Below are 15,953 nucleotides of genomic sequence, written 5' to 3'. Positions count from 1 at the left end.
GGAGGGGAAACTGGCCACAGCCCTGTCACAGGGACAGGCGTCCTCTGGAGCCAGGCCACTCTGAGCCTGTAGGCCCGTGCATAGGCCCAGAGTGGCCGAAGTCCGGAATGCCGGGCCTACGCTTGCAGGTGCCAAGTGGCCGGGGTTGGGGTGGGAACATCCCCAGGACCCAGGCACTCCAAGCTGGCGCACACCCAAGGGGCCAGGAACGGGGCGGGAACGTCCCCTGCAGCGAGTGAGCAGACAGCAGGGCCCTGCTTGCCACTGTCCGTGGCAGCGAGGGGCAAGCAGTCCCTTGCAGGGCCCCCACAGAGAGCAGACACCAGGGCCCTGCTTGCCCCTGCGGTGGCGAGCCAGAGAGAAGACAGCAGGGCGCTGCTTGCCCCTGACCCCAGCGGTGAAGGACAGGCAGTCCCCTACAGAGAGCAGACACCAGGGCCTATGGTGGCGTCAAGCAGACAGGTCCGCAGAGAGCAGAGGACCATGGGGAGCAGGTCTAAGCCGTCAGTAGGACATCCCCTGAGGGCTCCCAGATTAGAGAGGGTGCAGATCGGGCTGAGGGACCCCTCCTTCCCCGTGCACGAATTTCGTGCACCGGGCCCCTAGTCTTATATAATAAAAGGCTAATATGCAAATAGACCAAACAGCAGAACAACCGGAACAACCAAACAATGGAACAACTGGTCGCTATGACGTGTGCTGACCACAGGGGGCGTGTACAGAACATGGCGGGAGTTGACTGTAGTGGGATGGTGGAGCAGGAGAGCAGGGGTGCCAGACCAAGGCAGGGTGCCAGTCACTGTCATCGGGGTGAGCCTCTGGTGGTTACTGAAAATTCTTTGCTCCCGTGTGCCATGGCCCTGCCTGGCGCTCACACCTGCTGCCGGCGCCAGCTCCACTCACACCCGCAACCACCATCAGAGTTGCTGCCAGTGCCTGGCGCCAGTCCCGATCACTCAGCGCCATCAGCAGGTGCAAACAGCAGCTGCCAGCCGATCGCCTCTGAGGGCTTTTCCACCGCCCCCCCCCCCACCACACCTGGCTCCTGAGGGGCAATTGCTGCTGGCGCTGTCAGCGAGTGCACGCAGGGCCGGCACCATCAGCATGTGGGAGCGGCAGGACCGGGGCTGCTGGCAGATAGAGGACTGGGGGCCATAGCGGGAGGGGCTGGGCAGGGGTGCGGAGGATGGGCCCAGCCAGATTCACCCGGTGCCCACTGCAGCCTCACAGCCCACAGTTCCTTTCTAGGTGCATGAATTCGTGCACTGGGCCCCTAGTCTATATATATAAAAGAGTAATATGCAAATCGACAGAATGGCGAAATGACCAGAACATCCGTTTGACCAGTCCTGTGAGGTGCACCAACCACCTCCTGGTCCCTCCCGAAAGCCGGCAGGCTCCGATTCCCCGATGGCAAATGGGCAACCAAGGGTGGGTGGGTGGCGGGGGGTGGGGGTTGGCTGCTGGCAGCCAGGAAAGGTGGCCCTGATCACAGGCTAGGCCTAGGGACCGTACCCGCTCATGAATTTAATGTGCCAGGCCTGTAGTAAATAAAATAAAAAGCAACTCATCATTAACTTCATTAACTGACCGTCTATGGTTCTGAAATCCCTTTGTGATCCTTTCAGACGTCTAAATTCATTTCCAGAGCCTCCTAACTACTTGCAAAGTATTGTATGAATTTACTGTCGCTTACACGTCTGATTATTTCAAAGTCTTGGGGTCTCTATGGTTATGGAATAGATTCTGCCTGATTATTTTAACTTCACAGTCAAACAAGCTTGCTGCTTAGTTACTACACTGTATCAACAGAACAGAGGCTGTTTTGTTTCATTTTGTTAATATGTTTTGCTTACCCTGCCTACTCTTCTTCCATTTCCCTGAATGCACCTTTGTTCCAGAAAAGGACAATTAATTCTTCAAAGATTTACTTTTTGATCACACAATCTAAAGTTCTCCTCTCCTTTCAGCACTGATAGTCTTTTTTTCAATCCCTCATTTGTTTCCTTCATAGCATTTATCACAATTTGTAATTTTGAATGACTAGTTGTTATTCTTTGGAAGTCTACCTCTTCCAATAAAAAGTAGGCTTTATGAAAACAGCACTTTGCCTATTCTGTCTGCTGCCATATCCCTAGTGCCTAACCACATGGCTGGCACATAGCAGGTGCTCAAGAAATCTGCTGAAGGAATGAGTGAATGAAACCACATACCTTCCTCTGCCATCAGCATCATTCTCCTTACTCTCCTTTCTCTCCCCACTTTCCTTTCCTCTCACTTTCCTTGCTGTAGTCTTTCTCTTCCATCTACTACCCTCTTTCACTCCATTATCTTAATTCCATTCATTCAACCAACCAACAATTCTGAAGACCAACTCTATTTAAGGCATTAAACTTGATGCTGAGAAAGACAAAAGTAGACACAGACTCTTCATGAGGACCCTACAATCTTCATGTTTGTGTTTTATATCAGAGCTCATGAACTTCCCAGATTCCCAGAACAATGATTTGTTACCAGTTTCCCCAAACAATGTTAATACCAAATAATTGAGCCTGTCAACCCCTCCCCCAACAACACACTCATACCTGCCAATTGCTGGGTGCTTTTGGTGGAGTGAGTATACAATATGATTGCACACTCAAGTGCAGAGCTCCAGTGATCACTGGCAGTATAAGAACAAGGCCCTGACAAGGCCACTGAAGAGACATGTTCCATGTGACTATGTGTCCTGCTCCCTGTGGCCCCAGTAAACTCTCCTAATTTCCTGCTATCATATTGAACTTACAGACAATCTATATACTCCATGGGGCACTTCAGCTCTTCTCTCTCCCTGTGAGCAGAACCCCACTGTTTCTATCCTGGTTGGATGCACTACCTTGTCCTCTATACTTGGCTAATTTCATTTCCTTATCTGCTCACAGCCCATTTTTCTAAAAATTGCCTCAAAGCAGAGACAGACCTAGGTGGTCATGTTTGAGAGAGAGAGAAATGCCACATACCCTTGCTTCTTTGGCCCCTGATGGCCAGATCACTAGTGGTATCTCTATCCAAAAAGAACTGATTCAAAGTTAAGCTGGGAATCAATTCACAGGCTGAGACAGCCAATCTCTCTCTCTCTCTCTCTCTCTCTCTCTCTCTCTCTCTTTCTGACTCTAAAAACTTGAATTAGAAAACATAGGAAACAGCATAATTGATTTGGGCTTGTAAGATTGTTCAACACAGCTTCAGAGTTGGGCCATGTGCAAATAGAGAATGCTTGTGTGGACGAAAGGGGCCATGTGCTAACCTGACAGGCTCAGGGAAGTGCCTGCATGGCGGTCTTGCAGACTCAGAGACCTGAAGTCACCACAAAGGATGGTCTGAAATTAAACTTTAACTAAAGCAGTTATGGTGGGCAGTCACCTCCTAGGCCGGTATCTTCACTGACAAGGTCAACCTTTACCTTAACTGAGCCTCTGCCTTTTTGCATCTATAATAACATATACTTTGAAATGTCTGGGTAACTTGTAACTTCCCTTTTTCTGGAGACCCTGGGGCACAACCTAATGTGCTGGGCGCCAGGACAGATGTCACAAATTCCTTCATTATCATGTTAATTGTTCCTGCACCCACCTAAGTATGTGTCTATCATTTTACTTTTTATCCAATCCCAGGGGTTCCTCCCCACCCCCTTTGCTTTCTCCCACCTCTCTAGTCTATCACCAGTGAATTTCATGTAACCCACCTACATCCGTCCCTTCCTTTGATTGCAATGTATAAATACAGATGTAACCCTCCGATCTCCGGAGCATTATCTCAACTCGTTGAGGTTCTGCTTCCTGGCATATGTCGACAGTTTCGCTCAAATAAACTCACAAAATTTCTTTACAGGTTTCAATGGATTTTACGTTAACACTTTCTAAATGGTAAAATAGAATCAGAGGGGCATGGAGAGAAGCAAAATGACAGAGGTCATCAGGGATGAAAAAATCAGCTTTGGCCTTAGCAGCTTCCAGAACTTGTTCTCATGATGACCAGCATGATCCGATCCATGTGCTCCTGGTCTCCCTGCACCCTTGGGGAGTGGAGTTTCTTTTCCTTGCAGCCTCGGGGCATTAATCCAAGCACATCTTTCTACAGAGTTCCTTTCTATTCTTGTCATTTTTACCTTTCTATGGGATTCTGCTCTTGCACTCAAATTTCCCTGGTTAAGATGTGAGCTCAGTCTTCCACCCCTTGAAGAAGCTGCCTTAGCTCACCTGTCAGGAAACGACCTGTAGACTGACCTACCTGTGTGCCCTCCATGGGCTTCAGCTGTCTCCTCTTGTACCAGCCTGTCACCCAGCACTGCAATCACCTACCCACAGGCCTGCATCTAATTACAGCACGAGTTCTAAAACCCCTTTGTAGCTAATGACTTTTAAACACATTATAATAGTGATACCATTGGCTACAGGATATCTATGATAATGATATCTAGATATATGTTCCATTTTGCGTGCATTGCTTCACCTGTGGCAACCCAAAGAACCATAGTAATAAGCATGCTTATCTCTGGTGTCAGGGCCAATCTTTCCTCTGTCTCTCCTTGCCAGGGATAGAGGTGAAAAAATCTTCTTTTAAAATGCAGTTTGTTCAAGTTTATAGAAAGTGCTCACAGCCAATAGAAACAAAGAAAAACCGTTCACTGTGATGGATAGCACTGATTTCAGTTCAAAGACCTCATGTTTGTTTGTTTGTTTGTTTGTTTGTTTATAAAAATATTTTTATTCATTTCAGAGAGGAAGGAAGAGGGAGGGAGAGATTGAAACATCAATGATGAGAGAGAATTATTGATTGGCTGCTTCCTTAATGCCCCAACTGGGGATTGAGCCCAAAACCCAGCAGGAATTCTACTGGGACCTCCTGATTCATAGATAGCTGCTCAACCACTGAATTACACCGACTGGGTCAAAGACTTCATGTTTAATAAAATTCTTGAATAAAGTATAAAATAGCAGATTAAATGCAGGCAACACATACCAAAAGAAAAAAAATCAAGGAGTTACCTAATACTAATCTAAAGCCAGGAAACTTTACTTTATTCTTGTATTCAATGGATCTAAGAGGGGTAGTGAGGAAGGCATTTACTCAGCTGGTTTTCAGCCTAAAAGAAAGACAAGAAGGTAATGGGGGAAAATAAATAAAATAAAATAAAAATAAATAAAATAAAATAAAATAAAATAAAATAAAATAAAATAAAATAAAGGAAAAAAATAAAATAAAGACAAGGGGCTCGTCTGTAATCACAAGGTTGCTGTGACTCCCTTTGAGGATTGTTTACTTCTAGTCACACCCTTGAACAATCTGCAATAGGCTCAGAGGGTATCTGGGGAGGCAACTTGGCAGATTATTTAAATTCCTCAGTTTAGGAATTCGAACAGATTAGGATTATGGAAGACAGTTTTAGCCACTCAGCAGAAAGGAAAATGCAATATTGAAAGAACAGAAATAATGCAGCAGAGATATCCACTGTGGGGTATCTGCCCAGCTCTCTCAGATTCCCCTCTCCAAAAACTCCTCCCCGGATACATAGGGCTGGAGCTGAGCGTCCTGGGCTCATGCCGTGCTCCCGCGCTCATTAGCTGTCATACGAATCATCTTTCACTCGGTAGTTTTGCCTTTACATTCTCAGGGTTGCTGTGAGGGTTAAAGAAGATAATGCTGAGACCAGCACCTGACATTAGCACATAATCAACGTCAGCCATGATCCCTCAGCTCCATGCTTGGCCTAACTGGCTGCGCTGGAACCAACAGATCTCTCCCTGGGCTTTGGGGTTGGGATCAGTTAGTCTTTACGTGGGGCTGGACCTGGAGTTTGAAACCTCGGTACTTTGCTTTGAGGTCTGAGGAGCAGAGAATGAGTTTTAAAAGAGGAAAAACCAGCCTGAGTGGGAGAAAGTCCAACCTGGTTCCCCATCATTTCTCTTTCCTGTTTCAGGTTCTGGCTGAGTCTGCTGGCCTGTCTGCCCTGTTTCCATGGGACAGCAGTTTGATTTTCTTTTAAAGTGCCCTTTGCATTTAGACTAACTCCAGAGGCCTTTTATTTGCAGTCAAGAACCTTACCCTAGAAAAAAAGATGAAATGTGCTGAACAAGAAAAAGCAGAAGATGCGGACTTGAAAATCCCTGTGATTATCAGAGTGCAATGGACGGAAAGGTCCCAAGTGAATGGCAACATCTTCCCTTTGTCTAATGAATGAGCAGTGGGTATCTTTCCCAGAAACTGTATCCACCTGCTTCTGCCCCCCGCCCCCCTTGCATTTGATCCTTTTTGATTCAAAGGTTTTATTCCAGGGTTTTGTTAAAGAAAATAAAGGTACATAGCAGGTGGGTCCAGGGTGATTTGCAACCAGAGGTTGAAGTCTTTAAAAGGAAATGTTGTTAGTTTTAAATGTCAAAATAAAAACATAGACCAGAAATGTTTGTCTCTCTCCCCCCCTCAACTCCACAATATCATGGATATAACAATATAAAAAGAATTTCCCTTTGCCCCAAATGAAAACGAAAGGGATTTGGGAACCGGAGTCCTTATTCAGGCTCTTTTACCCTTGAATAAGTCACTTTCCTTTAAGGATCCCAAGAATCCATTCCCTTCAATCCAGACATTGTTCAGGTGAAGAGGGTCTCATGCCTAGATGATAACGTTTTCATTTAGTTCAGTGCCTCCCATTAATTTTGACTGTACTTCTCAGAAGAATTGTGCTGGCAAAATATAAGAGAGATTCTCAAAAAATGGATCCAGTGTTGGAGGTTTTATCATTTGGTCTTTGTGTCAGCAGTACAAAGACCCACCTCCAAGAGATCCCAGGGGCTCTTGAGCCAGCTGGGTGGGGAGGGGACGCAGACACAGCTCATGCTCTCAGGATAGACCTGGCTGGAACGTCTCTATGGGGTGAGGTGGGTACACTCCCATACAAATGACATTCTGGAAAAACAACCTACCTGGATTGAAGTAAAAAATAATATTTAATAAATCCTGGTCTCCCCACGTGATGGCATTCTTGTACTTCTGGTATAGAGGGTACAGCATGTCCTCCCAAGCCAACCCTGTTGGAATCATGCTGTTCTGGAAAAGAGGAAACCATCGGAGCAGCTGAAGCAAAGAAAATCCATCTTGTCCACTGAGAAACAACGTAGAGGGACTGGGCCCCTCTCCCCCCAAAAGCAAATAGAGGAGAGGTCCTGCTGACTTCAAGGCACAGCACAAAGCGAAACAAGGCTGTGGATGGCAGGGTTGTAAATGTGCCCATGGACACTAGATGGTCCAGGAACTGGTAGTTGGGACATGATTTCTACTTAGAAAATCAGGCCCCAGAATGAACCTCTTTCTCATGCTTCATCCTGACCTCTGCAGTGAAGGAGCAGAATAGGAATAACAGCATTACGGCAGCTTAAGGAAAAACACACATTTCTTGTCTTAAAATAATAATTTAATTTAACAAATAAAAGCAACACATTCACAGACTAAATATTCAAACAGCATACAAAGATCTAAAATACACTAAAAGTACTCTTCCTCCATCCTCCTACAATTCCCATTTCCACTTTCCCTAGAAGTATCCACAATTAACAATTAATAGTCTCTTAGGTGTTTTTCTGGAAATTTCTAAGTCATAAAAGGAATCATACCCTACAATATCATGCTCTGTTCTATTTTAATTTTTTTCACTTAATACTGTTTAGAGATCTTATTTATCTTATTTATAGATTTACCTAATTCTCTTTTTTTTTGTTTTGTTTTGTTGTTGTTAACCCTCACCCAAGGATATTTTTCCATCGATTTTTAGAGAGAGTGGAAGAGAGAGGGAAAGACAGAGAGAAACATCAAAGTAAGAGAAACACATTGATTGGTTGCCTCCTGCACGAGCCCTGACTAGGGCCTGGGGTGGAGATGAGCCTGCAACCCAGGTACATGCCCTTGACTGGAATCGAACCCGGGACCCTTTGGTCTGCAGGCTGACACTATCCACTAAGCAAAACCGGCTAGGGCTACCTAATTCTTTTTAATAGGAGGATTATTTTTGACTAGTTCTCTATTTATGTTCAGTTAGGAACGTTCCCATTATTTGCTGGGATAAAAAATGAGACCATGTACAGCCTTGTACAAATATCTGTGTACGTAGGCAAATATACCCTGCGGCGATTCCAAGGACAGTCCCCAAGGGTTTTTGAAGCACTGGATACACTCCGAGTTCAAACATGACAGGACTCAGAAATGAGCGCAATAGTCCTGAAGGGAAACTCCGCTGAAGCTTTAGATTCAATTACCCCCTGGGCTTTTCCTGAGCAGACAAATATCCCACAATTCTCCAAACACCGTTCCCTGGCTCCTTCCATCCTTACTTGTCGATTTCCAAATCAGCACACTGACTCTCCGGAAAAGACAAAATTCCAAATTTTAAACAAGGAAAATAAAGTACTTCCTTACCTTGAACCGGGCACTTCTTATACGAGTTAAATTCATTAGCATGACTCCCGAATTAACTCCCGCGGAGCCATAAAAAGGGTGCTGAGCAAAGCGGCTGTACCAGCCGATCTTGGGGATTTCATGCTCAGGGGCCATGGCTGCAAGCTGGGTGGAGTTAAACTGCCGCAGGAGCTTCCAGATGTCGTCGACGGGTCTCAGAAAGAGAACGTCAGTGTCCACGTAGAGGAGCGAGTCCACATCCTTTAAAATCACCTTGTGTGTGACAGGGAAGGGGAGGAGGGAGAAAACAAGTCAGGGACAAAGGAAGTGGCCTGATTTCAATAATGCCACCGATTTTCATCAATTAAGGTTGAGTTTTAGAAAGGGTACCACTCTTAGCTCCCATACCTCCATCTCCTTTGACTTGAATGGTAAGTATCAATCAAGGGGTAAAGACTCAAAGGAAGATCTTGATCTAGATTGGTCCCATTTCAGGGCCCAGGATTCTACTTGGTAAAGGCTGAACTTCCAAAGGAATGAAAACATCAGCAAATTACTGTGGCTCTGTCTTCTTCCCTTCTCCCATAAGGCCATCTGTTTTTCTCTTCTTGGAACAGTTAGGTCTGGCATTACACAACTTGAAGTGGACAGTCTCAAAACCAGCTCGCGCCATGCTTTGGAGTAAATATTCTGTCTCCGGATCCATTTGTTTCTAGTGTTGATGGGTATGGCTCTGCATCTTTTTGAAATATATTTTGAGCCAAGATTTAGACTTGGGAACAGGCAAACTTTTTCTCTAAAGGGCCAGAGAGTAAATATTTTAGGCTCTTTTGAACCCATGCAACTCTGCCATTGCAGCACGAAAGCATCCATCGACAATGTATAAACAAATGAGTATGGCTGTATTCTAACAAAACCTTATTATTTGTTCTAATAACACATTATATGAAATTTGAATTTCATATAATTTCCAAATCTTACAAAATCTTCTTTTGAATTTTCAACATGGGAAATGTAAAAGCCACTCTTGGCTCATAGGCTATGATTTGTTACCCTCTGTTGCAGGTCATTCAAGCAAAACACTTAGTAAATGAGTTCTCCTTTGCTAACTGCATATCTACCAGAGTTTGCACGGGGGCTCTAGACTACAAAGCTTTCATTAGTAACCGTGTAATCTGCCTTGCTTTGCCCCTGTTCCCCAAATTTAGTGGTAGATTAAACCAAAGAAGGATTTGAATCCTCCTGGATCCCTGGCCCAACATCATCCTAACACCATCACAGCCCTTGTTATAGATAGAATGCCTGTGTCTTTCCAAAATTCATATATTAAAGCCCCAACACCGCCCCCTCCATGTGATGGACCTTGGAGATGGGACGTGGGCAGTCATTAGGATTAGATGAGGTGAGGAGGACAAAGCCCTTATGACCGGATCGTGACCTTTTAAGAGACAACAGAGATCTAACTGTTCCAAGAAAAAAAACTAAGAGAGAAAGATAAGCAGCCTTAATGGAGGTTGGAAAAAACCAAGCCACAGTAATTTGCTGCTGTTTTCATTCCTTTGAAAGTTCAACCCTTACCAGAGAGCGTGTCCTCTCTCTTCACCATGTGACAACACAAGAGGAAGGCAGCCTTCTGTAAGCAAAACAGGGGGCTCTCCAGAACCCAGCCATGCTGGCACCAGACTTCAGGCTTCCAGGCTCCTGAACCCTGAAAAAATAAGTTTTGCTAATTAAGCCACCAGTCTGTACTATGAAGAGCCGTTTGTTACGACAGTTGACAAAGGCAACCCTTCATTGGGATCCCCAATATGTAATCCCGAGGAGCAGGTGCAGATGACATGCCACAGAGGCTTCATTCTTGAATAATTTAAAAGCTCACTTGATTAGCCACCGGATTTATCTTTCTCATCGACTAGAGGAATAGATATTACAAATTAATAAAATGAAAAATAATCATCATCTACCATTTTGTAAAAGATTATGTTGACATCCATTTTAATAATTCACAATTAGGATAAATGCTTTAATTGAGGACACAAACTTAAAAAACACACCAGCCTTTCTTTTTCCTCTATTTTTCCAAGGAAATGGAACCACCTTGCCATGGAGGAGCATTAGTCTGCTGACTATTTTAAAGCACAACTACAGAGTGCTGTCGAGGAAAGGCGGGCTCTACACAAGTACTAGTAAACTCATGTTATAATACTAATTCGGTGTCACATGTAAATACAATTATGAGGTCTTGCATGTGCAAGACCCATCCCAAGTACTCAACATGCTGCCAATTTATTTTATTGAAAAGGAACAATAAAGCACAGAAAAGTTCTCTATTTAAATTCATGTGTGAAATATGCTAATGACTGCTGGATTTTGGCTAATAAATTATAGAAAGATAAAGTCACTTCCTAGAATGTGTTTAAGGAAATAAGAGACTGCATGGTGTTCCAGAGAAAAAGCTAATTTAGAAACTGAATCAGAGAGAAAACTATTCCCACTCATGTGAGCTAGTATATATTTGTCATCATGACTGATTAGCCAATAAGTTCTGAATAAAAATATATAACATTGATGTTTTAATCAATTAAGGGTTGTGCAGACATCTGCTCCAAAAATTTAAAGTCAATGGGATTGATTAATTTAATTTTTCTTGGCCTTACATTATTTTTTAAAAATATATTTTATTGATTTTTTACAGAGAGGATGGGAGAGAAATAGAGAGTTAGAAACATTGATGAGAGAGAAACATCGATCAGCTGCCTCCTGCACACGCCCTACTGGGGATGTGCCCACAACCAAGGTACATGCCCTTGACTGGAATCGAACCTGGGACCCTTGAGTCCACAGGCTGACGCTCTATCCACTGAGCCAAACTGGTCAGGGCGGCCTTACATTATTGTTGTTGTTATTATTATTACTTTCTGCAATAAAATAAATTTGTTGCCATCCCTCTTTAAAACAAAAAAGAAAACAGACACACTTGAAGAAGGTCTTGAAAAGGAAAACTACAAGTTCTGCAGGATTCCATCATGAAGCTACAGGCAATACCTTTAATCAACAGAGAAAAACACAAGTTGCCCCAGACTGTATAATATCAGAACAGTCTTAGTGTACAATTTTATCCCACCAATATCCTATTCTGTGACATGCAGATTGCTCCTCTTTTTTACTATTATAAAAAACAGCAAAATGAGTGTCTTTTTCGGAAAATTTTTAATCACATAGTGTGGCATAAGTATATTAAAGTAAATTTCCTGACAAGTTATTCTTCTTTGTCCTCTGTTACCAGGTCCCCTCCACAGAGGTAGCCAATGTTATTGAATTGCTCAGAGTTGTGCCAGAGACCTTTTGTGCATCCTATATAAGCATAGTATGAAAACTGTCCCCTCGACCAGGAGTTGTCTGGGAGTTTGACCAGGGGGCGGGGCTGGCCAAGGGAAGGGAGGGAGGCCCCATCTGGTAGCTGACAGCCTCTAGGGACCCTACCAGTGCATGAATTTTGTGCACTGGGCCTCTAGTATAAGAATAAATAACTAGGCATATACAATTCCTCTTTTATGCTACAAATGATAGCATACATGATATTGTCATCTCATTTGTTTTATTTTTAAAATATATTTTTATTGATTTCAGAGAGGAAGGGAGAGATAGAAACATCAATGATGAGAGAGAATCATTGACTGGCTGCTTCCTGCACACCCCACATTGGGATGGAGCCCCCAACCTGGGCATGTACCCTGATAAGGAATCTAACTGTGACCTCCTAGTGCATAGGTTGATGCTCAATCACTGAGCAACACTGGCCGGGCTCATTTGTTTTATTTTTAAAAATAAAAAAAATAAATGTAGAAGGACTTTTAATATCAGCAAATAAAAATTTCATTTATTATTTTTTATTCCTGTACAGTATTCCATTGTGTGGATCTACCAAAATTTATCTAGTTATCTACTGTAGAACACTTAGGTGTTTCTCAAGCTTTTTTATTACAATGTCACAATGAAAAACCTCATATTAATTCATTTCAAACACATATGAGTGTATCTTTAGGATAAATTCATTAAAATGTAATTCCTTAGTCAAAGAATACATGCATTTTTACATTTTCAAAAAAATTTTTTTATTGTAGAAAGCATTACATATGTCCTCTCTCCCCATTGTCCTCTCCCAGCTTGCCCTCACCCCCCGCCCCAGCCCCAGCCGTCACACCCCCCATTGTCTGTGTCCATTGGTTATGCTTATATGCACACAATTACATATAAGCATTGATCTCTTATCTCTCCCCAATCCCCCGTCATGCTCACCCTCCCCTACCTTCCCTCTGAGGTTTGACAGTCTGTTCAATGAATCTGTGTTTCTGGATCTGTTTTTGTTCATCAGTTTATGTTGTTCATTATAGTCCACAAATGAGTGGGATCATGTGATACTTATCTTTTTCTGACTGTCTTATTTCGCTTAGCATAATGCTCTCCAGGTCCATCCATGCTGTTGCAAATGGTAACAGCTCTTTCTGTTTTACAGCAGCATAGTATTCCATTGTGTAGATATAACCACAGCTTTGTAATCCACTGATGGGCACTGAGGCTGTTTCCAAATCTTCGCTATTGTAAATTGTGCTGCTGTGAACATAGGGATGCATATGTTTTATTCTGATTGGTGTTTCTGTTTTTTTGGGATATATTTCTAGGAGTGGGATCACTGGGTCAAATGGGAGTTCCATTGTTAATTTTCTGAGGAAACTCCATACTGTTCTCTACAGTGGCTGCACCAGTCTGCATTCCCACCAGCAGTGCACGAGGGTTCCTTTTTCTCCACATCCTCTCCAGTAGTTGTCGTTTGTTGATTTGTTGCTGATAGCCATTCTGGTAAGTGTGAGATGGTACCTCATTGTCGCCTTGATTTGCATCTCTCGGATGATTAATGACTTTGAGCATGTTTTCATGTGTCTCTTGGCCTTCCATATGTCCAGTTTCGAAAAGTATCTATTTTGGTCCTCTGCCCATTTTTTTTTATTGGATTATTTATCTTCCTTTTGTTAAGTTGTATGAGTTCCCTATAAATTTTGGAGACTAAACCCTTATCATATGTCACATTGGCAAATATGTTCTCCCATGCAGTGGGTTTTCTTGTTTTGTTGATGGTTTCTTTTGCTGTGCAAAAACTTTTTATTTTGATTTAGTCCCATTTGTTTATTTCCTCCTTAGTTTTCATTGTCGTAGGAGATGTGTCAGTCAACATACTGCTATGAGCTATAGCTAATATTTTGCTGCCTATGTGTTCTTCTAAGATTTGTATGGTTTCCCATTTTATGTTGAAGTCTTTTATCCATTTTGAGTTTTTTTGTGTGTATGGTATAGGTTGGTGGTCTAGTTTCATATTTTGGTAGGATCTGTCCAATTTTCCCAACACCATTTATTGAAGAGGCTGTCTTGACTCCATTATATGCTCTTGTCTCTTTTGTCAGATATCAATTGAGCATACTGGTTTGGGTTGATTTTTGGGTTCTCTGTTCTGTTCCATTGGTCTATATATCTGTTCTTGCACCAGTACCATGCTGTTTTGAGAACAGTGGCTTTGTATAATAACCTGATGTCTGGTATTGTGATCCCTCCAACATTGTTATTTTTTCTCAAGATTGCTGTGGCAATTCCAGGTGTTGTTTTTTTTAATTCCATATAAATTTTTGGAGAGTTTGTTCGAGATTTGTGCAATATGCTGTTGGTATTTTAATAGGGATTGCATTGAATCTATAGATTGCTTTGGGTAGTATGGAAATTTTTATGATGTTGATTCTACCAATCCATGAACATGATATATTCTTCCACTTGTTTATATCTTCCTCTATCTCTTTTTTCAAAGTCCTGCAATTTTCCAAGGACAGCTCTTTTACCTCCTTAATTAAGTTTATTCCTAGGTATCTTAATTTTTTGTTGCAATGGTAAATGGGATTATTTTTTAGTTTCTCTTTCTGTAAGTTCATTGTTGGTATATAAAAAATGCCATAGATTTCTGGGTGTTAATTTTGTATCCTGCTACATCACTGAATTCATTTATTAAATTTAGTAGATTTTTTATGGAGTCTTTGGGGTTTTCTATGTACAATACCATGTCATCAGTGAATAAGGACAGTTTTACTTCTTCTTTTCCAATTCGGATGCCTTTTATTTCTTCTTGCCTAATCGTTATGGCTTGCACTTCCAGTACTATGTCGAACAGGAGTGGTGAAAGTGGGCATCCCTGTCTTGTTCCTGTTCTTAGGGGAAATGGTTTTAGATTTTGCCAATTGAGTACGATATTGGCTGTAGATTTGTCATATAAGGCTTTAATTATATTGAGGTATGATCTTTCTATTCCTACTTTGGTGAGAGTTTTTATCAAGAAAAGGTGTTGGATTTTATTCAATGCTTTTTCTGCATTGATTGATATGATTAGTGATTTTTATCTCTCAATTTTTATGTGATGTATCAGGCTTATTGATTTGTGGATATTGTACACCCCTTACATCCCCAGAATAAATCCCACTTAGTCATAGTGTATGATCTTCCTGATGTACTGCTGGATCTGATTTACTAGAATTTTGTTGAGAATTTTAGCATCTATATTCATCAGGGGTAATGGCCTGTAATTCTCTTTCTTTCAGTGATTTTATCTGGTTTTGGGATCAGGGTGATGCTGGCTTCATAGAAGGAGCTTGGAAGTGTGCCTTCCTCTTGAATTTTTTTGAATAGTCTGAGGAGGGGCAGTTTTATTCTTTGAATGTTTGGTAAAACTCCCCTTTGAAGCTGTCTGGACCAGGGCTTTTGTTTGCTGGAAGTTTTTGATTACTGCTTCAATTTCCTCCATAGTTAACTGCCTATTCATATTTTTTTTTATTCTTTCTGATTGAGTTTTAGAAAATTGTATTTTTCTAGAAATGTGTCATTTCATCTCGGTTGTCCAGTTTGTTGGAATAGAGTTATTCATAGTATTTTTTTTTTTTACAATCCTTTGTATTTCTGTCAGGTCTGTTGTTACTTCACCTCTTTCATTTCTGATTTTGTTTATTTGGATCCTCTCTCTCTGCTTCTTGGTGAGCCTGGCTAGAGGTTCATCAATCTTGTGTATCCTTTCAAAGAACCAGCTCTTGGTTTTATTGATCTTTTGTATTTTTGTTTTTGTTGTTTTTGTCTCTATGTCATGTATTTCCTCTCTGATCTTTATTATATCCTTCCTTCTGCTTACTCTGGGCTTTTCTTGTTGCTCTCTTTATAATTCCTTAGGTTGTAGGATTAGATAATTTATTATCAGTTTTTCTTGTTTTGGGGGGGTAAGCCTGTAGTGCTGTGAATGTCCCTCTCAGGACTGCTTTCACTGTGTCCCATAGATTTTTTTAATGACCTTAAATATAATAATATTACATGCAATACACATTAATATTTAAAAAATGATTTTAAGTATAATAATATTAGCAAAACTGTACTAACATAGTAGGATATCACAAAAGTTGTAGGAAATATTAAAAATCTGCAAATAACATGATTACTATTATATT

At 41.9% G+C, this 15,953-nt stretch overlaps 1 protein-coding gene across 2 annotated transcripts in view; it reads right to left on the bottom strand.

Annotated features, from left to right (window-relative positions):
* Positions 1 to 15,953, bottom strand: part of GXYLT2 (glucoside xylosyltransferase 2) — a 229,219-nt gene that overhangs the window by 78,281 nt on the left and 134,985 nt on the right. For both annotated transcript variants that reach the window (XM_014532412.1, XM_014532413.1), the window contains 2 exons: positions 8,449 to 8,700; positions 6,963 to 7,086 (listed from right to left, as the gene is read on the bottom strand). In XM_014532412.1, coding sequence (XP_014387898.1) covers positions 6,963 to 7,086; positions 8,449 to 8,700 — 376 coding nt within the window. The remainder of the gene's footprint in view (positions 1 to 6,962; positions 7,087 to 8,448; positions 8,701 to 15,953) is intronic.

Source organism: Myotis brandtii, unplaced genomic scaffold, assembly GCF_000412655.1.
Source record: "Myotis brandtii unplaced genomic scaffold, ASM41265v1 scaffold89, whole genome shotgun sequence".
Taxonomy (NCBI): Eukaryota; Metazoa; Chordata; class Mammalia; order Chiroptera; family Vespertilionidae; genus Myotis; species Myotis brandtii.
The sequence above is the reverse complement of the archived record's forward strand: the minus strand, read 5'-3'. Positions and strand labels throughout refer to the sequence as shown.